Below are 27,344 nucleotides of genomic sequence, written 5' to 3' on the forward strand. Positions count from 1 at the left end.
ACCCCTTTTATAGGACTCAAAGGCAAGTGGACACTAACAAGAATTGGGACTGGGATCAAGTTTTGATTTTATTCCAAAGAGCTTCTAATGAAACCCTTCCTTACCTGTTGGAAGGGGACACCATCTGTCTCTATGAGTATAGGTAGATTTGAAATATCTTAAAGCAAAATACATGCCAATTTCCTTCTGGCATATACGCGAAGGTGACAGACCCTATAGCATGACCCTGGGATCCCAACCTCAGCTGCCATCACATAGACAGATACAGTGAATAGAACTCTAAGGCTGAGCATTTATTAGCCACGCCTAATCTGAGAAGTGGGAAAATTCAGTCTCTGTAGTTCCATACTTTTCTAGGAACATTCCTAAAAAATCTCAAGCACACAAAACATATTCTTAAATATGGTTTAATACTCTTCTCCATTTCTGTACATCACAACACCGAGATTCTGCTCTTAGGGTCTCTCTGCAGAGGCTAGGGAGTGCAGGCTACGGTTCCACCCCTCACTTATGTGTGTTTGTATGCGTAAGTGTAACACATATCAGTATATATTGATACACACATCAATATATAATGCAATATATATCACCAAGGAGAACACATTGATTAAAGAAATACAAAAATTTGGCATCATTTCCAAACTTAAATAGTAAAAATAAAAACTACAAAAGGAGCTGCATACCCTAAATGTATCATGTGAAACAACAAGCATTTCCAAAAATGTCAATTTACATCCAATTTCTCTGGTCTTGTCATATCACATTAGACCCATTTACAATGGCAAAACCCTAAGGTACTGCTGGGAAGCGCATGTTGCTTGCTCTTGGGTGATCTGCAAACCAACAGCAGAGCCCAAAGCAAAAGCCTGTTCTGGTGAAGCTTCCCATGTTGGTGAACACCAAAGAATTGACTCTTCTTCTCCCTGGGGGTTGAGACATCAGGTTACACGACAGACAGTCATTTGGACCTCAGAGTACAGTGTGAGAACCAAAGCTTTACATGTAAGACACACTCCCTTCATTCAAGTGAAACAGGATTATTGGAACGATAGGCAGGTCTGTAACCTGGGAACAGAGAGCTGGTTCAGACCAATAAAGCTACAAGTGACTGAGTCGAGCCCGTGAAGCACGGCAGTCAGGCACCGAAGTGTTAAAAGTACCCAATTGAAACCCAATGCACCCCACCACCCTGGGTGAGAGTGGGCACCAACTGACTTCAAAAGCCTTTGGTCCTTCAAAGTCCACCTGGCACCTCTCCTCCGCAGCCGACACCGGGCACATCCTACGCTTTGCTCACTGTCACCACCTCGAGCACACCATGACCTTGTACTTAACTGGGTTCAAATCCAACTCACAGCCCAGCTGTGAAGCGTTGCTTCAGGATTTTGGCCAACGTCTGGATCTAACATGGTTTAATCCATGGTGCCAGAAGCTGTGTCCCATCCCTCCCCACCCCGGCCCTCCCCACCCTCCTCCCATACTTTCTCATCTGAGAGGTGCTTCTAAGTCCCACTTTCAAAACAGATGCTCCAGCCCCATCAGGGGTTTGAGAAACATGCACAGTCATACATGTTGTTCTGTTGTTCCTGCGAAAATTTTTGCAGTTCATTTGAAAAAAACAAAAACAAAAAACAAAAATCAAAACATTCACATAATCTCATGCCATCCACACAAGGAAACACGACCACCTCCCTTTGTTACCAAGAACAGATCCAAGCGAAATCAAAATCACCTCTGAGCTTTCTTTTTTTTTGGTTCCACTTAAATTGCATGTTTTATTCCTCCCAATCCCAGCAATAGCACAGAAGCCCCATCATGTCCACCCCAAACTGGTTTCTAGGAGGTTGAGATTACAGGGAGCTTTGTGTTAGCGACACAAAGGCCCCCAATGCTTGGTTCGAATAGATGGAAGCCAGAGGGCGCTGGCCCCAGTGTTAACAGCACTCACCTGACTTTACCATGCACCCTGCACCTTTGAAACAGTCTGGGAGTGGGGGTGTGAGGGAGTGAAGCTGACATCGCCTATTAGCTCACCTTTCAACATTAAACAGAGACCAAGAGAGAAACAGTTCCAATATTTCACCACATATATTTCTTCTTGTGCAGTCTAAGCTGAGAATGCCATGTAAATGGGTCACTGCGAAATGCAGCAATTTACTTATTCTCCCATCAAAATAAGAAACAAACCAGTATGATCTCACTTCTACTAATTTTTGAAGGTTTACAGCAGTTAAAGTATTTTTGCTTCTATGTATGAAGGTTAAAAAAATCATTTTTTTTTTCATAAAATACAAGAGCAACCAATTTTACCATCAAGTAAAAGTAAAAACTGGGATTCTTTGTTAAATTAGTCCGAAGTGGCATTTAGGAACTTAGTTGTAGGCTGCTGTGCTGACTCCATGACAAACCAAAGTGTAGGGTTGGGTCTGGTTTTGTTTCGCTTTCCTTTTCAGTATCCAATGCTCACGGATTAAGTTCTGGAAATGTTCCAATTGTAAGGCAGGGATCTGTTTGGATTCCACCACGGGTATGCTCCTTGGGTTGAATGCTGGAGGGTGAGGCACATTTTGCCGGACCCATGTCGACTACCTAGTAGTCATCAAGGTCAAAAAATTCATCGTCTCCTCCTTGGTATTCCATTCCCTGGAAATCTACTCGGTACCGCAAGATACCTGGAGAAGTAAAGCAGAGTGAGTAACCGGCTTTTGAAGTGGGAAGGGGTTGGTCTTCCAAGAGAAGTCCATCCTCTTCCAGAATTACAAAATGGAAATGACTAGTCACAGGCACGGTGGTTCACAGATATAAACGTCAGGCACAAGGATTGTCCAGTTGGAGGCCAATTTGGGCGGCACAGTGAGTCCCAGACTACCCCTCCCCCCTCAAAACAAAGCACAATGGCAGGGGGGAGAGAATAACAGTGCTTGCGCTAAGCCTGGAACCCACATGGAGGAAAAGACTGCCGGTTATCCTCACGTACCCGATACCCGAATGTTTGCAGACGCTATACTCCCCAAAACAGACTCCCAACTCCACATGCACCACATAAAAAAATGACTAAAATACACCATGTACATGTATTTAAAAACATGCTGAGTGTGATGGAGCACACTTTTAGTCCCGTTAGACCCAGCACTCAGGAGTCCAGAGCCAGCCAGGTCTACAAAGCAAGTCCCAGGACAGCCAGGGCTACACGTAGAAACCCCGTGTTGAAAAACCAAACCAAACCAAACCCACCCACACAAACATCCCAGGAGATCCATTATTATAAATAAATATACGCTAATAAAAACCACTAAAGAAACTCGGCCTCGAAGAAAAAACCATTAAAGGTAACCAAAAGGTGGGCCACACTAAGGATCGCACTGCTGCTGCTCTAACCCGCTTTCAGGTGGAGAGCGCAGGCCACTATCCCAGGCTGGGCACAGGAGGCCCTGTAAGAACCCACTGGAGTTTGCTACTCACCTCCAATTCCACCAAACCCTTTTACAAACTGTGATCCTTCTTGTGATTTATCAGTAACAATTTCTAGTGTAGCTCCAAATTTTTTGTAGTTGTTAGCAAACCATTCCAAGAGGGGCATGCTCTCAATCAGTTCATGTTCCTGTCCAGTCTACAGGGGCAGTCACGACACAGAAACAATGGCATTAGAAAATGAATGCCCCTGCCCACCATCCCTCATCGTCCTGCCCATTTGGAGTTCTCTAATGTATAATATGTAATAATATATCCTATCCTGGTTCTTGGGAACATAATTGAAATGGTAGACAACTGATTATTTTAGTATTTCCCCTCAGGCTGTAGCCTCAGCAACAAAATGTCAAAACATACTTGGTCATTAACTTATGATTCCTATTGCTGATTCCAGAAACCAGACTGTTGTAGCTTCTCTTCATTCAACAGCCCAGGAGAGTTACCAAAGGGTTGATTTTAAAAGAACAAAAGCAACACCCTCCCACAAAACAAAAACAAACAAACAAACAAACAAACAAAAAAAAAACGAAACAAACCCCGCTCCCACAACTACACTACACATATACACGGTGCCCATGGCCTGGAGTCAGACAGTTGTGAGCCGCCGTGTAGACGCCGGGAACCAAACAGGGTCCTCTGCAAGAACAAGCTCTCCTAGCTGCTGAGCCGCCCCTCCAGCCCCACTGGCAGTCGTGTTTTCAGAAGCCTCAGTGCTGTGTGTACATGGCGTGCACTGCCATAAGGCATCATGGGGGCCAGGAGACAACTGCTGGCACCAGTTCCTAGGCAGCACACGCCTTTCCCTCACCAGCCCAACTCAGAATTGGAGGCAGCTGCCATGACAGCTGTCTTGTTTAGGGCGGCAGTGCTATCACAAATCATGGCAATCACTTCTTAACCTTGTTTTGGAGATCGGGTCTATGTAGTTCTAGCAGGCCTTGAACCTACAGAGTGCCTGCTTCAGCCTTCTGAGTACTAGGGTTAAAGGGATGCACCACCACACCCAGCTTTCTTGACTACTTTAAAACAGTCTATAATAACCATGGATCAGTGAATGAGTGGCAATTAGATACTGCTCCCTCCCCTGCTGTCTAACTAGAATAAGGCTTTTGTTTTCCAAGGCTGACACTCTGTGTTACCAATGCTCTAACACTCATGCTTTTTCTATGTTATCATAAAAAAAAATATACATACCTCTTTGTCTGTGAAGTGAGATTTATCCTTCTCTTGTTCTGGAGTTAAATAGAGAATTTTCTCCTCTGCAGCATTAAAAGTTAAAAAAGAAAAGTGTTAACTTGGCTCTGACAATGCTAACAGATATAATCAACTCTCTAAGAGATTAGATAAGAAAGAACGGAATTATCAAACCTTCCCATAAACATACACCCTGGTACCCTGCTCCTGTAGGGAAATATCAAAGGAACTCACAGTATAGCCGAGTTCCTTGACAAGTTTAACTGTGAACAGGCATCAAATAGGTGGGTGGAGGGGGACCGCACACAAAGAACACAGACCAAACACAACACATGACCCATGCATTCTATGTTCCTTTCAACTATGCCTGAACACAGAGAAATGTAACAGACAGCAACAATATTTTCTTCTCCAACTTTACCTTCTGTGCCTTGGCAATGAAGAACATATCTCATTATATCCAGATTTTCATAGACTATTAGAATCTCTACAGCTCCCATTTCCAAAGCCTTCAGTGTATCTTCAACTCCAAAACAGTACTTGCCTGTGTCCTGGCTAATCTCATCAAAGTATCGCCCTGTGGATTAGGAAATATAGCCATGAAATATGTGGTGGTATTTGGTCAGTATGGATTGAAACAGTAAGCACAGCACGGCAATGTCACCACAGAGCTAGGCCTGGGTGGTTGTGTGTGTTGTATGCAAACACAATTTCTCTAAGGGCTTGCACAGCTGTGCTTCTGTTACGCACAAGACTATGAAATCAATCCCACCAGTTGCGATCACTATAAAGAGATCCCACTCTCGTCCCAGGCTTGCCAGGTGAGCACAAGAGCCCGTTGCCAGCGCCCAGCTCCAGTCTGCCCCAGGCCCAGGGGTTCCTGGACATCTCTGTTGAGCTCCAGGTCTTCCAGAGTCACCCTTGTAAGGAGGGTGCTGAACTTTCCATAACATCCACCCATGGAGGACACTGCAAGTCTCCTCTTTGGATCCTGTCTAGAGTCATGGCTGGGGCCAGGAAAAAAAAAAGATTCAAACAGGTTTTTGTTTTGAGTCAGGGTCTTGCAGAGCCCAAGCTGACTTCTGTACAGTCGAGGACGACCTTGAACTTGTGACCTTCCTGCCCATACCCGCAGAGTGCTGGGGTTAGAGGCTCCCCAGCAGTTCATTACCCTGGAGCTGCGCACTGACTCGAGAGTCTTGTGACGCCAGGCGAGCACTCTATCTACTGAGCCACTCCTACACCCCAGGCCCACCCTGGAAATCAGGCTGGCTGGGAACCGTGGCAACACCACTCCACCTCAGCTTCCGAGTGCTGGGTTACATGGGCATGTGCCACCATGTCCACCCGATACACCCCGCCCCAGTGAAAATGCTTGGTTTTCCTTTCTTTTACTCTTTTTTTTTTTTTTACTTTAGTTTTATTTGGGACAGAGTCCCAAATATAACCCAGGTTGGCCTAAAAATTCTTGTAGCAAAGGATGACCTTGAACTCTTGATCTAACCTCAGTCACCCTAGTGTGGGGGTTACTAGTAGGAACTACTACACCTAGCCCCTTCTTTTATATCTTTTCAGTGTCTTACTTCATACATATACACCAAAAACATTTCACAGAATAAGCAAAATAGCAGCACACAATGGTACCTATTAATTTCTTCTCTTGGATGAACTTCACGTTGGAGAGAACTTCAGTAGATAATTCAATGGCTTGGTTGAATCCATTTTCACCACCATAGGATATATCAACTAATTTTAAAACTTTTGATTGCAACCTCTGACACAAGTAGAAACACAAACATTAGGACCTCAAATACCTTTACTAAAACCCCACTCTCCTTATCTTAAAAAAGAGAAAACCTTGCTATTGGACCCCGGGAGCTGGAGTTATAGGTATCTGTGAGTGCTGGGTCCAAATTCAGGGCTTCTGCATAAGCTGTGTGCACCTTTAACCACTGAGACATCTCTCTACCCAGAGATTTTTTTTTAAAGACTTATTTATTATGTATAAGGTGGTGTTCCGCCTGTCTGTATCCCTGCCTGTATCTCTGTGGATGCTGGGAACTGAACTCAGGGCCTCTGGAAGAGCAGTCAGTACTCTTAACTTCTGAGCCGTCTCTCCAGCCCCAGAGATTGTTTTTAAGCTGGAGAATTTATGGCTAGGAATGCAAACATGTGCCTAATACTCGGAGGATATTTGTACCCCACACTAGAGATTCCCGAAACAGCACTTCCTTATCTCTTACCTGATCAAACATGTCAGACTGACTTAGTTCAGTTTTAAAGTCAGCTGACCCAGCTAATACCAGGCCAGCCACATTCACTTTGTCTCCAGAAATAAAGAGCTGCACAGCAGTCTCTGCTACTTTCCGAACGTAGTTATGTCGCTTTTCCATTCTTAAACGGGCAAAACGCAAGGCTGACTGACCTCCTCTGCCTTTGACACAAAAGTGGTGGGGAAGACAGGGGTTATTAAAGAGTACAGCATGCCATGAAGTAAAAACAAAATAACCAGTCAAGCTACAGACAGAGAGAAAACACCACCTCCTAACTGTTTAGCACAAACTGACGCTTAGACAAAAGTAAAAGGACTCAAGCCGTCCTTCTATATACCGTGTTTCTTTGGGAGATCCACAGTGAATTTGTGCAGGACTTCTCTGGTGTTTCCTTGGAGCGTGCCAAAAAGAGCACCACTTCCGTCTATTACAATAAAACCAAACTTGCTGTCATCTGAAAGTAATGCCGTAAGAGCCTAAAAAACAAACACAACACTGCACAATGAACTCCAGTGCTCTGCCAAGGCTGAGAGAAATTCAAAGTGACACTCAAACCCCTTTATCCCACTCAACGCGGTAGGAGCACTGTGGAGGGAGCGGAGTAACTTACGCTATGGATACGCTGTAGTGCTTATGTACAGTGGTGGTTCCCACTCTGCAGGGAAGAGGAGAAAACGCTCACCACCGCTCCAGTTACAGCTGAGCGTTAGCTCTTGGAGATAAGATGGTGATGGGACCCACTTAACGGCACAACGGTGGTTTATTTGGATTTTAGCACAATAAGAACAGGAAGAAACAAAACATCTCAAAACCTAAACCTGGGCAGGCAAGATGGCTCAGCAAGTAAGGGTACTTGATGCCCACACCTGGTCCCCAAAGTCAATGCAGAAGGACACAATCACTCCCCAAAGTTGTCCCGACCTCCACAGGAATTGAACCTGGATCCTCTGGAAGAGCAGCCAGTGCTCTTAATCACTGAGCCATCTCTCTTGCATCGGGGTTAGAGTTGATAGGAGAACTATTGAGTTACATAGTATTTCCTATCTCTGCCTCTCCTGAGAGGTATATCAACAGCCCTGGGACCACATCACATTTTCTGCGATGAATTCAGACTTAAGGCCTGGAATATCAATAATTGCCAGATTTTGATCTCTTTAGAACTGAGAAATTATTGTATTTTAATTAAAGGATAAGAAACCTTCTTTATAGAAATGCCTAGAATGCAGGCTACTAAATTAGCAATCTATCTTTAGACAAATGAAATTTAGCAGTAAGACATGCATATTGCAAGTTTGATGTGGTGACATGCCTGTAATACCAGCACTTGGGAAGCAGAGGCATGAGAACTGAGTCTAGTCTAGTCCAGAAAGAAAGACCTGTCTTAAAAACAAAACAAAAAAGAAAATCAGGAGTTGTGGAAGTCACTTGCAATCCCAAATCAGAAGTTCAAGGTCATCCATGGTTAACAATCTCAAGATCAGCCTGTCTCAACAAAATAACCTCCAAAAGGGGCCAAGGAAGTGGCTTGGTAGATGAGGTGATTTCTGTGCACAAGGACTTAGTGTGGATCACGTGAAAAACTAGGTATGGGGAATTCTAGGTGCTGGGGTACTAGAATTTCTACTCTTAGCTCAAGTAGTCATTTTAATGACTACCGGAAGAAAAATAAAAATCAATTATGTAATTTAATAATAAGCTAAAACCAGCCGGGCGTTGGTGGCGCACGCCTTTAGTCCCAGCACTTGGGAGGCAGAGGCAGGCGGATCTCTGTGAGTTCGAGGCCAGCCTGGTCTACAAGAGCAAGTTCCAGGAAAAAAGCTAAAACCAGATAATACAGCTATTGGGTACTTTTTAAACCAGAAAGACCCCCAAATCTAGCAAACTGGTTGGACAGAGTGGCTAACAGTCCCAAGAGGCCTTTGCCGGGATACTAGACGCTAAGAGGAAGCTAAGCTACATCACCATACAGTCAACCAAGATTCAACTGGGATTGGACTTCCTGTCAAGTTAGCAAAAATTGCCCCCTGTAAACTGTGGACAAATGTCACTTCTAATTCTACTGCAGGCTTCTCTCTAGGTTGACAGAAGGCAGGAGACTGAAGTGGGAGCCAGCTGTGAATCCCTGACTGCTCACTGTTGACTGATTTAGGTCAGTCTAATGAGGTTTCTTTTCCACTATTAATGTTCATCATAGCTAGTTCTGTCACTCAGGTTTCATAAGAACAAGAAATGAGAAAGAAAAACTGTCACTAAATGCATTTTATTTGCTTACTTTTCAACAATTAGGGAGCATAGCACTAATGTGTAAGAATATACAGAAGTATCAATGGTAAATAGCAAGAGGTAAGCTATCAGCAGTCAATCACCTGCTTCTAATTAGTTATCCAAACCCGGCTCAGCATTTTCCTCAGACATCCCAGTGAAGTGTCCAGCACTTCAGAGGTGGAGGCAGGAGGATCAGGAATTCAAATCCAGCCTCAGCAACATGGAACCTGTCTTCTTCCAGTACCAGCACCCACACACACAGGGAAAAAGAAAAAAACCAAAAAACAGAAAAAAAAAAAAAAAACCCCAAACCATGTAAAAGGTCACAGTTGCCTGCAGATTAGAAAAGTGACTTCTCAAAAGATTAGCTATGGTTACTACTGAGCCACCAATTCTATTTCTACATATACAATCTACAAAAATAAAACAAATCCCTGTGCAAGAAATGTCTACAGCAGAGGCTCGAGAGATGATGGCTCAGAGGTTAAGAACACTGGCTGTTCTTCCAGAGGTCCCGAGTTCAATTCCCAGCACCCACATGGTGGCTCACAACCATCTACAATTAAATCTGGTGCCCTCTTCTGGCATGTAGGCAGAACACTGCATATGTAATAAATAAATTAAAAAAGAAAGAAAGAAATGTCTACAGTGACATTGTTCATGAAAGTCAGACAGTGAAAACACCCCAAAGACATCAATTTATAAACATAAATACTGAGGCGTATCCAATACTACGAGGTGTGCTACTACACGAACACCCCTGAAAACGGGCGGAGAGGCGGCTGCAGGGCTCCGCTATGTGAGTGTGAAGCCAGCCTATGGCGAGAAAGTATATTGGCAGTGGACTGGAGGGGAAGCTGAAGTCACTTGTGGGCTCTGCGTTCACGCTTACCTCGGTATGAAACTTGTTGTCGCACAAATATAATGATGTATTAATTGGTTTGAAAGGTTCAAAGTCAATGTTGACTTTCTTTTCCTTTCCTTCTTCTGTTACAATTGTTCCGCAGTAAACAACCAGACCATTTGGAGGTACTGCAAAGAACATAAACAATTTCTCTACTTTAGCTGTTCCTAGAGTCACATTTAAATAGAAAAACCCATAAGACGTATAGGAAAAATCTCACCCCTATTGCAAAACTTCCTCTGAGCTGTTTCAGTAGGAGTTATTCCTTAAGTATAGCAAATACTACTTAGTGCCCAATGGGTTAAACAAACAATAAATCTAGAGAACAATGGCAACAGCTGCCTGAGGACCGCAGAGCAGACAAAGCAGAGGGAACCGGTACCTTTGTTATAAAGTTTGAGTCTCTGTTGTACAGATGTGATGGCTCCCAGGACTGAAAGGCGGTTTACTCGTGACTTAATGTTAGACGCAGTTCCAAACTCATCTGCTAACATTTTTGCCACTCGTGAAATCTGGTCTTTGGGAGGAATGATCAGCGATATCATGCTCGTGCCATTGCTAGAGAGAGAGAGAGAAAATCACATCACTTTAAATTCATGCTTACCATCAGGAAAATGAGCTATGGTGAGACAGCCCAGATGACAAAAACACACAGTCTGGTCGGCACCAGAAAAGCAGTAACTACACCAGTGCATTTTCCAAACAAGAGTCAGTAAACAGTAAGCGCTCAATTACTTCAATATGGAGATTAGTCAGGTAATGAACGCACTCAAAGGGAAATACCTCATTCTCAAGGGTGAAGAAAGAGAGAAGAAGGTTGCTATGGAGGACCAACAAGCTGGAATTTGGCCATGAATGCAGCCTGTCAACAGTGGAGGGTAAGATTCTGGTGGCTCTTTGGTGGGAGAAGCTATGCCAGAACAATGCAACAAGTCTTCCAAAGTCCAGAAAAATGTTTCACTTAACACCACCCCTTTCTCCTTAAACTCTGGGCTTGCCACAAGCCCTCAAACACTAACCCAGCATATGCATCACTCTCTCACAAATACCCCAGTCACAAAACTGTAGAGATCCTCCTGTCTCTGCTGGGATTAAAGGAGCATGCAACCAAGAATGTGTTTTGATTACACTGATTTGACTAGTTTTTTTTTTTTTTTTTTTTTTTTTTTGCAGGAATCAAGCAGGGAGTAGAGATGGCTGGGTAATTGAGAGCACCTGTTTCAAATTCATACAAAAGAGCCTGGAGTTGAGGTCCCAGAACCCTTGCAACAAGTCAGGTGTTCTGCACATGCCCAGTAACATCAGCTCCAAGGGGGTAAGACAATAAAGCCTATCACACAAATTAAATATATTTTTAAAAGAGTAATGCACTGAGCCTGATTAAGTATCCAGGCAAATTTAAATATGTAGAATCAACCCAGGAGAAGACCATCTCTTTAACCTATATTTTCAAAACACATCAGCAGCAAGCAGTTAAGCACCTGGTCTCAAAATTTCTAGTTTTTGTCTTGCATGCACACGGTCACAGGTTCAAACTCTAACACCAAGGAGTAGGGCAGGGCATGTCAGCAGCAATACAAACCAGTTTTGTAAGTTGAAAAGAGTTCTGAAGACTGGTGTGAACATACTCATCTATAATGACTATACGCATAAAGTTGGTTAAGATGACTAACACTAGAGAGAGAAGCTTCAATAGGTAAAGGCATCTGCCGTATGCTTGTTATCTTAGCATTAGGGAAGCAGAAATAGGAGGATCCCTGGAGCTCACAGGTTCAAGTGGAGACCATCTCCAACCATAAGTGGAGAAATACCTGTGCCAGTTTCCACACACGAACATCCATGTGTGCAGCATACACAAAGATAACACATAAGATAGAATACAATGTGTGAAAGTCATGTGGGAAGTCAGGTAAAGCTAACCAAAAAGAGAGGGAGGGAGGAAGGGAGAGAAGGGCAGGGCGTGGTAGTGCATGCCTTTAATCCCAGCACTGTGGAGGCAGAGGCCGGCCCAGGATACACAGAGAAAACCCATCTAGAACCATCTGCCAAACAAAACAAATTATTATATTTTTTTCGTTTTTTTTTTTGTTTTTCGAGACAGGGTTTCTCTGTGGCTTTGGAGGCTGTCCTGGAACTCGCTTGGTAGTCCAGCCTGGCCTCGAACTCACAGAGATCCACCTGCCTCTGCCTCCCGAGTGCTGGGATTAAAGGCGTGCGCCACCAACACCCGGCACAAATTATTTTTTAAGTGTTACCTATACATAAAAGCCTGTCTTGTCTGCACTACTGCATGCCTGGTGCCCTCAGAGGTCAGAAGAGGGCAGTGAATCCCCTAGAACCTAGGTTCTCTCCAAGAGAAATCAGGGCTCTTAACTGCTGGGCTGTTCCATACCAAGACAAGCCAGTTTAAATACAAACTATTTTCTGAGGGTTCTCCCTCCCTCATGAACAATTTTCAAAGAAGCATACACCTTCACTTTAGAGGTTCCCAGGGTCTTTAGGGACCAGAGGCATTCTCTTAAAGGCCCAGTTCTAAGCAAACACCGGTTTACAGAGCGGTTTCCTGAGAAGGGATTGACAAAGGAGAAGAATGAGAAGGGGCTGATTCTAAGAGGAGCAGAGGTGAAGGCATAGGAACCCAAACCAAAAGGAAGGGCTGTAAAATTTGAAGCTAAATAAAACCGAGTACACCCAAAATAACTCGTCAGAGTAATGACCTTGAGATCAGTTGCTATTTACTTTCCTTGAAGATAGGTTAAGATGATAAACATTCAGTAAGCTTTAAGAATAGTAGGTAACCTTGCATTTCCACCTATGTAACATTTTAGAGAAGATAAGGCAGTGAACACATTTAGTGATAGCACGTGATCTCGTTCCTGGAATCCACGGTTTTATCAGAAGTAGAGCAGGGTGTGGTGGTGCACTCCATTTATCCCAGCACACAGGAGGCAGCAGACAGGTGGATCTGAGTGCAGCCAGCCGCAGGTTCAGGGAATAAGGGCGAGACTGACAGAGCAGGGTGCCTGAAGCTCCTCTCTGGTGCTCTAACCCCAAGACACACAGGGTCCACCTCCCACCCCCCCCTAAATTTTAGGGACAAAACTGCCTTTCACTGGCTTCCATGTATAGCTTCCCCTACAGAAAGTAGGGGGAAACATTTCTGAACTCACCTTTTCAAGACACTTGACTAGAAAGGGCTGAAATCTAGATTTTAAAAGCGTAACTTGTGGGGTAGTACATGGGGCTGCATGCCTGTGCCCCAGTACTCCAAGGCTGAGGAAGGGATAGTCCAGGCTGCTAAAGGTGCCTGGTAATTTTTATGCTAGCTCTAATATTGGCAGATGAAGGGCCTCTGCCAGGAAAGTTCACCCCACAGGCAAGCCAAAGCTGTTAGACCAGTTTATGTAAACACAAGAATAAAATCTCAAGGAAGCTGAGAATTTCATGTTCACATACTGCAAATACCCTTTAAAAGGAGAATGAGAAGTAAAACTCTTGCAGCTGGGGATGCAGCTCAGTGATGACAGTACTGGCCTGGCATGTGCACGGCCCGGCCGAGTCAGACCCCAGACACTAGGAAAAGAAGCTGCTGGCTAGAAAGGCCATTCTCACTGCCTCCTCGTCTCATCTCTGAGGCAGGCCTGCAGCTTACTATATAGACCGGCCTGCCCCAGCCTCCACAGCACGGGAATTAAAGGTAAGTGCCACTACCTTCTGTCTGCCTCCTCTAATTCTAGTAGCTTTTTTCACCTTCTCTGATGTACTGGAGACAGGACTTGGCAGTTAAGGGTAATTTAGCTGCTCTTCCAGAAGACCCAGGGTTTGATTTCAACTGTCTACATGGTGGCTCACAGTGGCCAGTTCTAGGGATCTAATGTCTCTCTGTACGGAGGGCAACAGGCACTCACATGGTGCTCAGACAAACATCTACACACATTTTTAAAAAGCCGACGAATGCACATTTGTAATCCCAGCACTTGGAAGGGAGGCACAGAAAGAGCCCAGGACAGCCGTGGCCACATGGCAAGAAGGTGGCCCATAGAGAGATGAAGAAGGAAGCAGGAAAGAGCCAGCCTAAGGGCCAGGGGACGTTCCTGTCGGAAAAGAGCATGTAGTCTGCATCCAGTGCCCAGTGCTCACCTAAGTGAGGTGGGTGTGGCAATGCAGGCCTGAAGCACCCAGAACTAAGGAGGCAGAGCCAGGGAGATCCCCAGGGCTTCGTGGTTAGCCAGTACGTGGGGAAGACATCAACACAACAACAACGACAACAACAACAACGACACTCCCAGCAACAAGGAAAGCAGAGACTGGAGAATTCCTACAAGCTCAATGGCCAGCTACAACAAAGTGTTATCAAAACACCCGAAGATGCCCCCTGACCTAACACCTCCCCACCCCCTCCACACCACACCCACCAGGGGAGAAAGACAGACAAAAAGAAGTCACTATCTGGGTTGCTAAACCCAGATTTTAGGAGGCAGAGCCAGGAAGCAGAGCCAGTATGGCCTTAAGTTTGAGGCCAGCCTGGAACAAAGTATGACACTGTCCCCCTGGAAACCACATGATAGGAGAGAAGAGACTGCTCTGACCCCTACCTCCACCACAAAAATGAGTGTAATTTAAGGGGGGGGGGGAAGCCAGTGAATCATACTATACAGCAATGACTCATAAACAGGCCTTAAAAACCCAAAGGCATAAAAAGCTCCCAAGGCCGTCTGTCCTCATGCTCACCAGGGTACTTTCCATTATCAAATTTTCTTTAATGATTTACCCAGAGTCACAGGGAAGAAATACTTATAAACAGAGTAAATACACAGAGCAAACACAACTAGGCCAATTAAAGTGAACAACACAGGAAGGAAAGACCTGGACGGTCAGAAGTTCCCTTTTCTCATTCACTGTTGACAGGGACAGGGAGGTCCCTCCAGCTAGGTCACCAGGACAGGACAGGACAGGAGCAGCATCACTCACCTGAGGACTCAGTCCCCAGCACTGTGGCAGGAAAGCATTTATGCGGTAACTTTACCCTGGGGTATAACAAGAAAACTGAAGACAATCATTGAACCCTGGCTTGCAATGAATGCTCACGTTTGGTCAGCTTTAGGCAAACAATACACAAGTGTCCTTTGACCTGTAAAAGTCTTGCTAAGGCTTGGTTTACACCGCAAGCTCCAGACCTCACCTCTAACACAAAACAATCACCTGTCCACCTTGTGTATTCCAAGCAGGACCATCTTTTTTGCTCAGCTGAAGGCAAAGCACATCCACAAGGCGAACCTTAAGAACTTGAGAAGAGAAATCCAAAGAGCCCACATGCCTCGTTTACACTGTGCTGTGCCAACATGTGTTGGAGATTCAACCTTATCTGCACAGGGAGTTTGAGGACAGTCAGGGTCATTGATACTCTGTCTCAAAACACAATCTCAGTCTGCCCAGGGGCAGCAGGGCCTCTCTGAAGAAACCCACGCATAGGACACTCCACAAAGTGACCTCCACACACACAGGGCACACAAATGCACACAGATATATACGGGCACACACACAAGGAGACACAGATATCAAATGTATACACAAAGAAGATCTCAAAAAGAAAAACAAAACGATGCAGACATGTTTGTGTGTATGGCCTTTCTGACATAAAAATCGGTGCTCCTTCTGAAGGATGTAGCAGTCACATAAATCCCGGGAGTGCTTACCAGACAGTAGTATCTGCAGTATTCTGCACAGCAGTAAGCTATCCTACTTACACAACCACACCAAACAACCCAGGTTTGACCAGATAGAACACCCAAGAAACAGCTTCCTAAAGATCCAAGCTGAGGTTGAGCACAGCCTCTTACAGCGCCATGTTCAATGCTTGGGTGCTACCCAGAGTGTGGATGACCAAGTCATCATGCCCTCTTCTAAGATCATCATTATCTACTGCACCTCAGAAAGTTCAATTTAGACCTAGGTCGTTTCTGGCAAAGATGCTAAACTAACACCATAATATGGATTACAACCTGAGAAATTAGTTAATTCCTCTCCAATTTCTACACTATTTTTCAAAACTGCCCTTATTGGGCTCACTATAGGACTTCAATTTTTCCTTCTTTTCCTAGATGTACAAAACGAAACCTCAACTTTTAAGTGGACTGGAGAGAGATCTCTGTGGTTAAAGTACATGCCATGCAAGTAAAAGCAAGTTCGATTCCTACAAGATGGATACGGAGCTATCTCCAATCTCAGCACTCCTACAGCAAGGGGGGGGCAGAGAAAGGAGGACCCAAAGCTTATGGGTCTGGTAGCCTGGCGCACAGGCAAAGTAGAAGAGGTCCAAGACCAACACCCAAAGTGAATGAATGGAATGGCATACCCAGGCCCTCCTCTCCCCAAGAGAAGATAAACGGGTGATCTTATGACTTTGAGTACAGGCTCTAGTCTGTTATTAGGCTATCTGACCCAAAACAAATTACATGAATTCTTGTGAAACATGGTTCCTATTTACTCGACAAGGTCTTGGTGATTCTGTAGAATAATGTTAAGTACACAGTCTGAACAGCAGAGAGTAACCAACCACTAAATGCCAACTAGATGGAGTTCTAGCTCTCTGTCACCTGACCGCCCCTCCCCACAGACACAGAAGGCCAACACTTGAAGCACCATGGAAGTATTACTTGAACTTGGCTATGTCCACACAGAGGCGGAGTTGGACTTTGGTAGGTGGTAACCACTTTTCTAGGATGGTGGCACAAGAAACTCAGCAACATCTAAAACATTAAACAGCCGTACCATATAAGAGGAAATGCCCATATCCTACATTTGGAGCACACGTTCCACTGGGGTAAAGTCCCTCTAAAGAGTCTTGCTCTCTTGCCACAGGTTGGTGCTCTGAAGAAATCATTTTGGCACACAGTGGTGTCAAATACTTGAGGAATCAGTCTTCAGTACACAATATCCTAAGTACACGTATTTATCTGTGTGTGAGTACAGTTGGGAGCTCAGAGGTGGAGTCATCTTGCCAGTTCATGTATTTATTGTTGTGCCACAGCATACATCAAAAAACTTCTGGGAGTCAGTTCTCTTTTACTTTAACATAGGTGCTCAAGATCCAACTCAGATAACCAAGCTTGTACAGGAAGCACTTTCACCGGGCTGGTCTTGAGCTTGGATATCTGCCTGCCTTTGCCTTAAGACTGCTGGGATTAAAGTTGAGGTCAGTATACTTTCTTATAAGTAGACATCAGATATTTACTGTAAGCAGCTAAAGTAAATATCAACTCAACATTTCTAGTCCAAGCTGGATATGATGATCTACAGCTGTATTGTCTTGAACACTGAAGCAGGAGAATGAATAATGATTGGGAGGCCTGTCTGGGCAACATAGTGAGATCCAGTCTTCATAAAATCCTCCTTAGAGAGGGACACAAGCCATCTGAAAATAATAAATTGCCTCTGTTTTCATCCCACTAAAAAGCTCAACCTGCCATGTGGTGGATCTCTTGAATTTGAGGCCAGCATGTTCAAACTCAGAGATCCATCTATCTGCCTCTGCCTCCCAAGGGCTAGGATTAAAGGAGGACTGAGAAATCTTATCTTGAAAAACAAAAACAAGGCTGGAGAGTTGGCTCAGTGGTTAAGTGACTGCTCTTACAGAGGACCCAGGTTCAAGTCCCAACAGTCACATGGTTACTCAACTGTCTACAACTCCAGCTCCAGGGAATCCAATACTCTCATACAGACTACATTCAGGAAAAAAAAAATACCAATTCACGTAACATAAAAATAAACAAATCATAAAATAAAAACAAAAAAAGCTCAAGCAAGGATGTTATCTTACCATAGTAAATCCCATTTTTTGATGACTCTCACTAATGCCACTCTCTATGATGCAGGTCAGGAGGTGGACAGAACTTGGTTAGGACACAAAATTGGAACTAGAAATTAGCCAAAGGGCTGGCAATGTTATTCAGTTGGTGGCATGCTTGACCAGCAGCACACACGAGGCCCTGGGTTTGATCTCTAGCATCACATAAACAAGGTGTGGTAGTAGAAAAGCCAGGTGCTTAGGGTCTACTTTGAGATCTTGTCTACGAAAGAGAGGAGAGGGAAGACTGCAAGACGGCCTGGGTCAGTCATTTGCTGTCACGTCTAATGACCTGAGATCAATCCCTGGAGCCCACTTGGTAGAACGAAAGAACTGACTACCACAAGTAATCCTGACAGGCAGGCATGTGTGTTGTCACCCGTACTAAAAGAACATCCCAACACTACCTACTGGAATATTCCATCAGGAAGCAGCAGAAGCTGGAAAATTTCTCTAAGTTTTGTCAAAACAATGCACTATAAGGAGATAGCAATCTCAACCAGCGTTAAGATCTCACTATTAGTGCTCTAGCCAGGAAACTATATAGTAAAAAAATTCCTTTTCTTGACCAATTGAAGTACTTTGAAATAAAGCAAAAGCCACAACTCTCCCATTAATCGTCTTTTTAGTACACATTTATTTCCCTCACCATCAGTGCTCACTAAGACCAAACATGCTGAGGCTGCACTCGCTGCTCTTCAGAGGATCTGGGTTCAACACCCCAAGCCCACATCAGGCAGGTCACAACTGCCTGTAGCTCCAGGGTAATCTGATTTATCTGGCCTCTCCAGGCACCTGCACACACACACTAATTAATTAAAATAAATTAAATCTAAACAACAATAAATAAAATTTTGGGACCCAAGAATATGTAGCTCAGTGGAAGAGCACTTGCCTAGCATTCAAGAGGTCATGGGTTCAATTTCCAATACCACAAAAGATTTTAGCCAGGGGCCAGGCGTTGGTGGCACACGCCTTTAATCCCAGCACTCGGGAGGCAGAGGCAGGCCTCTGTGAGTTCGAGGCCAGCCTGGTCTACAGAGTGAGTTCCAGGACAGCCTCCAAAGCCACAAAGAAACCCTGTCTCGAAAAACCAAAAAGATTTTAGCCAGTTCAGTCTCCAGTACAAGAATGAACCACTACAGGGTACACTGGGAAGTAGACAGGAGGGCCAGTTTTAAAACAATGAAACATCACCATGACAATTGTAAAACTGCAGTCATAGCTTTTTTCTACCATGGCAAAGATACTCTAGCCACATAACACAACACTAATGCCCTAACCAACTTTTCTGCGGTGCCTAGTGCACACTAGGCAAACAAAGTAATCTTTTCTTTTCTCCTTTGAGAATGGGTCTCATTGCTCCCCTTTATTGAGATTATAAGTATGGGGTTTGGCTACTTTATAACTTGGCTTACAAAGTAACAATTCTTACAAAACAAAAAGAAAAACCCAGCTTTTAAATAATGAGCCATCTCTCCGGCCTCTCAAAGTAACAGTTTTTAAAAACACCTGCCTTGATAAGATACTTTCTAATTTTTGTCCAAGCAGTAACCTAATTCTTCTTTTTTGGATAGTATCCAATAAGCCATCTAAGATTATAATTGGGCTTGGTGACTACTGCCTGAAATCACAGAACTTGGGGAGTTAAGGCACAAGGATTCTTGTGAACTCTGGACGAGCCTGAGCTACAGCAAAGCAAATTCCAATTATTGTCTCTACTAACTCCTCAAACTATGCTAGTCTGTACTTCACACAGGCTGACAGGGACAACTAGCAGATCATGTTCTTATTTTTTAAAAAGAAACTTTTATGCTGGTGGTAATGACACACCTCTTTAATCCAAACCCCATTAAGGAAGCATTAAAGGATCAATGTTAGACACTTGGGAGGGTAAAACTAGGTTGTGAGTTCAAGACTAGTCTGGATAACATAGCAAAACCCCATCTCAAGACACCAAGAATAGGCCAATGGCCCAGATTATCAGCATGACTAGAATGAATTGTCAGTTGAACCTAGTAGGAAGGGCTGCAACAAGAGTACAGATAGTGGCTAAGGGTCCAAAGTATGTCAGAAGGCAATGATAAAGCCTGCTATCAGGAGCAGTCTCACAGAGCTCTCAGTGCCTGAGAGGGAGAAGTCATATAATTTCTAACCTGATGGAATAGAGCTTCAAACCTTCCAAACCCCTATCCTTACTCCCTCTTAAGACAGCAGGCTGCTGAAGAATGAAGAGACACCTACAGAATGTATCCTAGGAGAAGATTCTATTCTGAGATTCCTGGAGAATAGGCCGGACTCAGAAAACTGCTGGAGACAATCAACTGGACAGACAGACCTGATAATGGGCAGGCAAACATTTCCTTCCCACTCTTCAAGCAGACTCTAAGACCAATAGAAATGCTGCTACAAAGCTAATACACTTTGGTTTTCTCATAAGTAAGTATCTTACCAGACAGTACTGGCAAACAAGTACTCTCTTAATCCCTAAATTCAAAGAAAAAGAGCCCTCCTGTAAAAGGGTCCAGTTGGTCTATGTGGTCTGGCAAGAAGGACAGCAAAAAAAAATCTTACTACATGCTGCCATAAATACATTCTAACAATGTATACTTGCTTACTGGAGAGTGTGTCTAGAGAATCTCCCTTGCCTGGAAGGATAAGTATATCCTCTACCACAATGTGTGTGTCAAGACGTGAAACTCAAAGAGTGATTATTCATTAGATCCACAGTACATAGGACTCTTGTGCAGAACACTACAGCTGTTAGGACTAGTTCTGCACTAAGACACTTGGAGAGGTATCTGAGGAAGACCACCACATCCTATTGTGGATGTGCTCATCCCCCACCTTCCTCTGTCTGCCCTCTTTTTTCTGTGTGCAGGTGCAGGACAGAGGCTAACAATGGTCTTTCTCAATTTTCTGAGGCAGTCTCACCCTAAATATGCTAGGCAAGTTACCCTACCACCGAATGATATCACAATACCGCTTTTTAATTTTTATTTTGAGTCAGATGTCATTTAGTTACCCAGGCAGACTTTGAAAATGCAACCTCCTACCTCAGCTTCACAGGTAGCTAAAAGTTAGTCCTGTGCCACTAGAGCTAGCTCTAGATATTTCTGCATGATCAATGTTTGTGTATCTAATAGGAAAAGCATCATGCATTCAGGAACAGTGGCACATGCTTAAAATCCCAGTATTTCAAAGGCCGAGGCAAGCGGATAGCCAGTGGAGGTGAACTTAGGCCACATGGCAAAACTTTATGAGAAATACACAGTGCTAGATATTTTAACATATTGTGCCAAACATCACCGCTAACAATTCAAAATTTCTTTTTTTTCCAGTTTTTTGAGACAGGGTTTCTATATAACAGCCCTGGCTGTCCTAGTACTCACTCTGTAGACCAGGCTGTCCTCAAACTGTGCTTGCCTGCCTGCCTTTGTCCCCCAAGTTCTGGGATTAAAGGGGTATGCCACCACTGCCCAGAACAATCCAAGATTTCTATGCTTAGTTAAATACATATAACATAACCTGTCATGTCAAGCAAGTCTCTGTACTTTCTGGGTGTGTCTTACTTTCTTCTGAGTGACACGATCTCTTAATTCTTATGCTTAAACCTGTTAAAATCTTTAAAACCCAAATTTAGCTTCATTTTAAAAAAAGAATATTGAAGAATGAAATTCACTATTTTGAAAATGTTCTGTTGGGTAAGTCCCAGAGGCAGAAGCAGGGGCAGGTGAATCTTTGTGTTCAAGGCCAACCTGGTCTACTCAAGAGTTCCAAGACAGCCAGGACTACATGGAGGAAACCTTGTCTCCAAAAACCAAAATAAAAAAAGAAAATGTCCCTTTTATTAAGGGGACAAAGATGTATATAGAATGGCCTCCTGTAGCCTGCTGACCTTGAACTCGAGACCATTCCTTCCCCAGAGCTGGAGTGAGAACCAACTGGCCCTACTGTCTCATTGCTATAATCCCAGCATCTGGGAGACTGAGGCAGAAAGATCAAGAAAGAGTTCAAGCCCAGTCAGAACACACAAGACCTTCTCTCAAAAATGAAAAACAAAAGGCCTAGAAACTTGCTTTAAGTTCCTTATTTGAAATCAACTGTGGTTCAACTCACACGGCACTAGATCCAGTTTTGGCCATGTACATGCTTTTCCTTATGAGCCAACTTTGAGGAGTTTACCAAGAATAATCATAGAGGTAAAACATACACAGCCAAATATTAAGGGAGGCTTATATGTAAGAAAGCAACTAGCTGCCTATCTTATTAGCACACATAAACTTAATACTCAACCTCACTTAAATGAAATCAAAATAGGCACACTCCAATCAGCTTAAAAACCATGTGTTAAAAACAAAACAAAACAAACAGGTGTTTGTTTCTCCTTTAGTACTTGACCTTTGTAGATACAACTCCACAAACAATACAGCCTGCTGGACTTCAGAGTAATTTTTAAGTCTTCAAGATTTTGGAAAACACAAAATATAGCCACTGGCTCATAAACTAGAATTTGGATATTTACATTACTATGCACCATTACACACTTGGAAATCAAAGCTTAGAGTAATGCATCATGGGTCAACCAGGCCCCTGCAGTTTGTTTTACACTGCCACACTCAAGACAACAGGTTATCTAAACCCTCAGCCTCAGTGGCTTTGTGTATCAAATATCGACATTTATTGTTGTGAATATTAAATGACAATGTATCACTCCAAAGCATCTATGACAAAATGCTCAATAAATGGTTGCGGTTATTTCATCCTGTCAAGGTATTTAACTACCGAGTCCATTTTGTGGGTAGTTTTTTTAAAGCTATATTACCTTTGGTTATATATCAAAAGATAACCACATAACGAATGAGTAAAACTTCAAAGTTACTTTTTCCGGCAAACTTTAAAAAGTAGTGTTTATGCTGAGTATGGCAGACACACACAGATCTCTGTGAGCTGGAGGTGGTCCTTAGGTACATATTGAATTCCAGGGCAACACAGAAGAGAACCTGACTACAACAACAACAAACAACCAAGCAAAACAAAAACCCACTACCAATCTTGGGCCCTGTTAACCCAAGTCCCAGCCTCAGAAATTAACATAGAAAATCAACTAATGCCGAAGTTGCCCTAGACAGACAGACAGACAGACGCAGACCACATCCCAAGGCTGCCCACAAGTTCCTCCTCTTCATTTCTAGCTGTCCACCACCACCCTCAGTGCTGTGCTAGCTACACCTCACCACAAACCTTAGCTTCTACAGGGATTCGACTGGGGCTCTCAAATACTGGTACACATGGAATCTTTTTTTTTGTTTTGTTTTTTACGAGACAGAGTCTCTCTGTATTGTTTTGGAGGCTGTCGGTCCAACCTGGCCTCAAACTCACAGAGATCCGCCTGCCTCTGCCTCCCGTGTTCTGGGATTAAAGGCATGCGCCACCAATGCCCGGCTCACATGGAACCATTTTGCTATTTAATTTATCTGTAAGGTTCATCACAATTATCCTAAGAATATTTTAGTATTGCCAGGATAGTAGCTCGTCCTATAACCCTAGCACCCGGAAGCTCATTAGGAGGTCAAACCAGCTTTAGCCAGTCACATGAGTTGGAGAACAGCTTGGCTTCCAAAACCATAAAAACACTATGAGAATTTAAAGTCTACTAACAACTCAGCAATGAAGATTAAATCTTGTCATTTCCCAAAAGAAACTGATTACTAAGACAGTTCTGAGGCACATACAATAAATTTTGGATTCCCTGACTAACCTCAGGATCTTAATATTTCCATGGGCTCAAGGTGCAACCAAATCCTGTCTAACTTATGAAGCAAAGTAGGACAAGATTATAAACCAAATTTGTTTAGAGGAAGAGTTCCTAGCTATTATGGACAGAGTCCTCCTGTTCAGCATGCTTCAAACTTTACTGAACTTTTCTAAACTAGAAAGTAAAGTTTCCAAAGACTTTTAAGAGAGCCTTAAAACTTTCAAGTAGTTAGGAACTGTGGTTAGGAGCAAATCTAAGAAGAGTTTGTTCATCAACTAGAAGAAAAGCAGCTTAATAAGCAGTGTTGTCTTCAGTGTTAACTTCACTCAAACAAGCAAATTAATAAAATCATGTTTTAACTGCTTCAGAGAATGCACTATATCCAAATTCTTTTTTTGTTTTTTTCGGCACTGGGTTTCTGTGTGTAGCTTTGGAGGCTGTCCTGGCACTCCCTCTGTAGACCAGGCTGGCCTTGAACTCACAGAGATCTGCCTGCCTCTGCCCCCCAGTGCTGGGACTTAAGGCGTGTACCACGTCTGCCCAGCTAAGAATCTGCCTAAATGAACGCCTGAGACAACCTACAGGTTCAAGTCCAACTTGAAACACTGTAACAGCAGTAACATACACAAATGTCAGTACCCCACAGAAAGTTTAAGTAACAACAGAAGGTAGCCTACTGAAACAATGGTACCCGGCTAATTCTTGGCATCATAATGAATCATGACCTCTATTAACATTCCTATACAGTGTTTTTACATTTGGGATTATTTATTTTCACTCTGCCACACCATAGACGTTCCTATGAGTAAATCTTTGAATCACAATAAATTTAAAAGAAAAACCACAACCTAAGAAATAATAACAATAAAAGCATCTACCTTAAAGTTTTTACAGTACACCAAAGGGATGAACAAAACACCAAATAGGGCCAAACTTTCCATAAGTCTAATCCCAAACAGAAATTAGTCCTGCCCACTTATTAACAATGAAACACCAAAGCATAAGCATCCTGCTTTAAAACCATGCACTATTAGAATCAAGCCAAATCCATTCCAAAATGGAATGAGCTGGGTGGACCCTATCACCACCAAGCTACCCATCAGTGACAAACTCGAGCGGAAAAACGGAATGTCTCATTTGTGTGATGACATTAAACTTGCTACATGGCCCGGAACGGACACACGAACAAACACTTACAAAAACTTGCAAGAGGCTGAAAGCCAGGTTTAAGTCTGTCTTGAGTGTCCACAGCCATTAACAGTCCATCTGGCACTTCGACAGTGGCACTCCCAAGAAGTTCCACGGGCAAGCCAACAAGGACTCTATTACTATGGGTCCTATCAAACAGTCCCATTACCTGGAATTCTCTGGACGATGCACGACAGATTTGTTAACAAAAACGAAGCAAAACAAAACAAAAAACCCCCGTCACCCTACCCCGCTTAACGCTGCTATTTTCGGTGGCCAGCCGAGTCCCGGAACAGCTAAACCCAGCAAACTTCGGGGTAATTAGAAAACTCGGGGGGGGGGAGAAGTCACCTTCGGAGAGACCCGAGACCCAGAGAAATACGGTCGAGCCAGGAAGCTCGGCCCCGGCCTAACCCGGCTTCCCGCACACCCGTCGAGACTCCAACCAACCCACGGCGGACTCGGACGCCCAAGTGGGGGAGGCCATTTTAAAGAGGCCCTGCCCGAGGAACGCGGAGCCAGGGAGGAAGAGAGAAAGGCAGGGCAGGGCGTTCGGAAAGGAACGCCAAGCGCTTCACCCCCGCCCCCCCAACAGCACCCAGAGCCCCCCAAAGTGAGGCGGGCGCGGGGGGCCGAGCAGCAGGGGCTTCTTCTCCAGAGAGAGAGGGGGCCGGGCCGGGCGATCCGAGCCCCCCCCCGGGGGCCGGGGTGGGGGAGAAGGACTTCTCTCCCCGGCCGGCCGGCCAGCCGCGCCGAGCCTCGCTCGCCCGCCCGCCCTCCCTCCGGGCGGAGGCTACTCCTCCTCCCCGGGCCGTCCTGAAGGCGGGAGTTGGCGAGTGCCGGCTTCTCCTCCTCGGGCCATGCGGCGCGGGGGCGGCCACGCCGTGGGGTCCGGGATCCGAGAGGGCCCCGGGGTGGGGGTGGGGGCCGAGGGGTGGTCCGGACGAGGCGCTCACCCGCGGGCCGCCTCCAAGCTCTTGATGAGCTTCTTGATCTTCCAGATCTCCACGTTCCTGTCGGCAGCGCTGGGGTCGTCCGCCATCTTCTCGCCTCCTCCTCCCTAGAGCGGCCCGGCGGGGCCCGGAGACACCAAGACCACAGAGTTAGCGCCGCCGCCGGGGCAGAGCGGCCCCCTTCTCCTCCTCCTCCTTCTTCCTCCTCCTCGCCACCGCCACCTCCCCCGGGCTGCCCTCTCCTCCCCGCCCCCGACAGCCCCGCCGCTCGGGGCGCCGGCCTCCCCGCCGCCCGCCGTACCTAAGGGCCCAGTGCTGGGCGGCAGCGGCGGCTCCTCCCCGGCGGCGGCTCCGCGGCGGCGGCGGCGGCTCTGACGTAGGACACCGGCTCCCTCTCTCCAGGCCGCGGCATGTGTTGCAATCCGCTCACATGGGGCCTCTGATCTCACTTCCTCCGCCAGGGGCGGAGTGGGAAAGCGGCGGGCGGAAGGGAGGGGGCCGGGGCGGCCCGGAGGAGCCGGGGCGCGCGCCGCGACTTCCCATTGGCTCTCCGCGCTTACAAGCGGCGCGCTGATTGGCTGCCTCCGCGGCCCGGCGGCCTTGTGAGGTAGAGGCCGGGGAAGCAGGAGGTGCCGCCTTCCTTCCGGCCCGGCTCGCCCGGAGGAGAAAGCGGGGTGGACCTCCCCCCTCCCAGTCCCTCGCGTGGCTCTCGCGAGCCTTTTCCCAGTTTCTGCGGGCTGCAGCCGGGGTGGCTCTTAAAGGGCGCGGGAGGGTGGTCGTTGTCTTCCGCCTGGAGCTCTGCCCCGCAAGAGTCTGGCTCCTCGGAGCGGCCCTGGATGCTGGGAGAGCTCGGAGGACCCCTCTTCCGCCCCGTTGGGCGGCGGCGTTGACCGGAGGCGGCTGCGCCGGCCGGCCCGCGAGCATCGTGGCTTCGGGAACAAAAGTTCACAGTTCTGGCCTCCAGGATGGGAGCCCGATCGGCCGCGCAGGGGTGAAGGAGGGCTTTCCTGTCGTCTCAGGGCCGGCTGCTGCGGGTTCTCTGTGGCTTTGGGAGTTTCGGGGGCTGAAGGATTGAAGGGGTGGCCTGAGGTGGGGGACCCAGAGCGTCTGGGGGAGCTCGCGTGCTTCGTGAACTGCCCGCGTGGAGGTGGGGAGAATGTCGGAAACGTTAGAACGGTTACGAGCTGGGCTTTCCAGCTGTCTCCCCCCCCCCCCTGTGTGCCTTCAAAAGTTTGAGCCCGGAGCAAGTGCTAGGTGACGTTTCTTTGGAAATAGAGGTGAGCCGAGCACGTTATGTAACCCGAATGGAGCTCACAATCCAGTTGAGTTGAGGACCGTTCGTGAATTTTTTTTTATTTTTTATTTTCCCCGGAGACAGGGTTTCTCTATAACCCTGGCTGTCCTGGAACTTGGTCTGTACAGCAGGCTGCTTGCCTCTACCTACCGATTGCTGGCGCCACCGCCACCTAGCAGCCGTTCATAGTTTTTAAAG

At 45.5% G+C, this 27,344-nt stretch overlaps 1 protein-coding gene and 1 long non-coding RNA gene across 3 annotated transcripts; one reads left to right on the top strand and one right to left on the bottom strand.

The window, feature by feature from the left end:
- Positions 1–391: 391 nt before the first annotated feature.
- On the bottom strand, positions 392–26,278 carry Etf1 (eukaryotic translation termination factor 1). Of its 2 annotated transcripts, NM_001281670.1 has the most exon segments (11): positions 1,754–2,672; positions 3,463–3,610; positions 4,666–4,730; positions 5,087–5,242; positions 6,310–6,439; positions 6,909–7,099; positions 7,276–7,414; positions 10,096–10,235; positions 10,490–10,665; positions 25,856–25,959; positions 26,154–26,278. In NM_001281670.1, coding segments are annotated over 10 exon segments (1,314 nt in total). In that variant the 5' UTR covers positions 25,942–25,959; positions 26,154–26,278; the 3' UTR covers positions 1,754–2,589.
- LOC121144391 lies at positions 13,580–16,578 on the top strand. Its single transcript, XR_005881749.1, has 2 exons — positions 13,580–13,804; positions 16,209–16,578. It is a non-coding gene; the product is annotated as an uncharacterized LOC121144391 (long non-coding RNA).
- Positions 26,279–27,344: the final 1,066 nt, after the last annotated feature.

The sequence above is a fragment of the Mesocricetus auratus genome, unplaced genomic scaffold (genome assembly GCF_017639785.1).
Source record: "Mesocricetus auratus isolate SY011 unplaced genomic scaffold, BCM_Maur_2.0 Super-Scaffold_100015, whole genome shotgun sequence".
In the NCBI taxonomy this organism is placed as follows: Eukaryota; Metazoa; Chordata; class Mammalia; order Rodentia; family Cricetidae; genus Mesocricetus; species Mesocricetus auratus.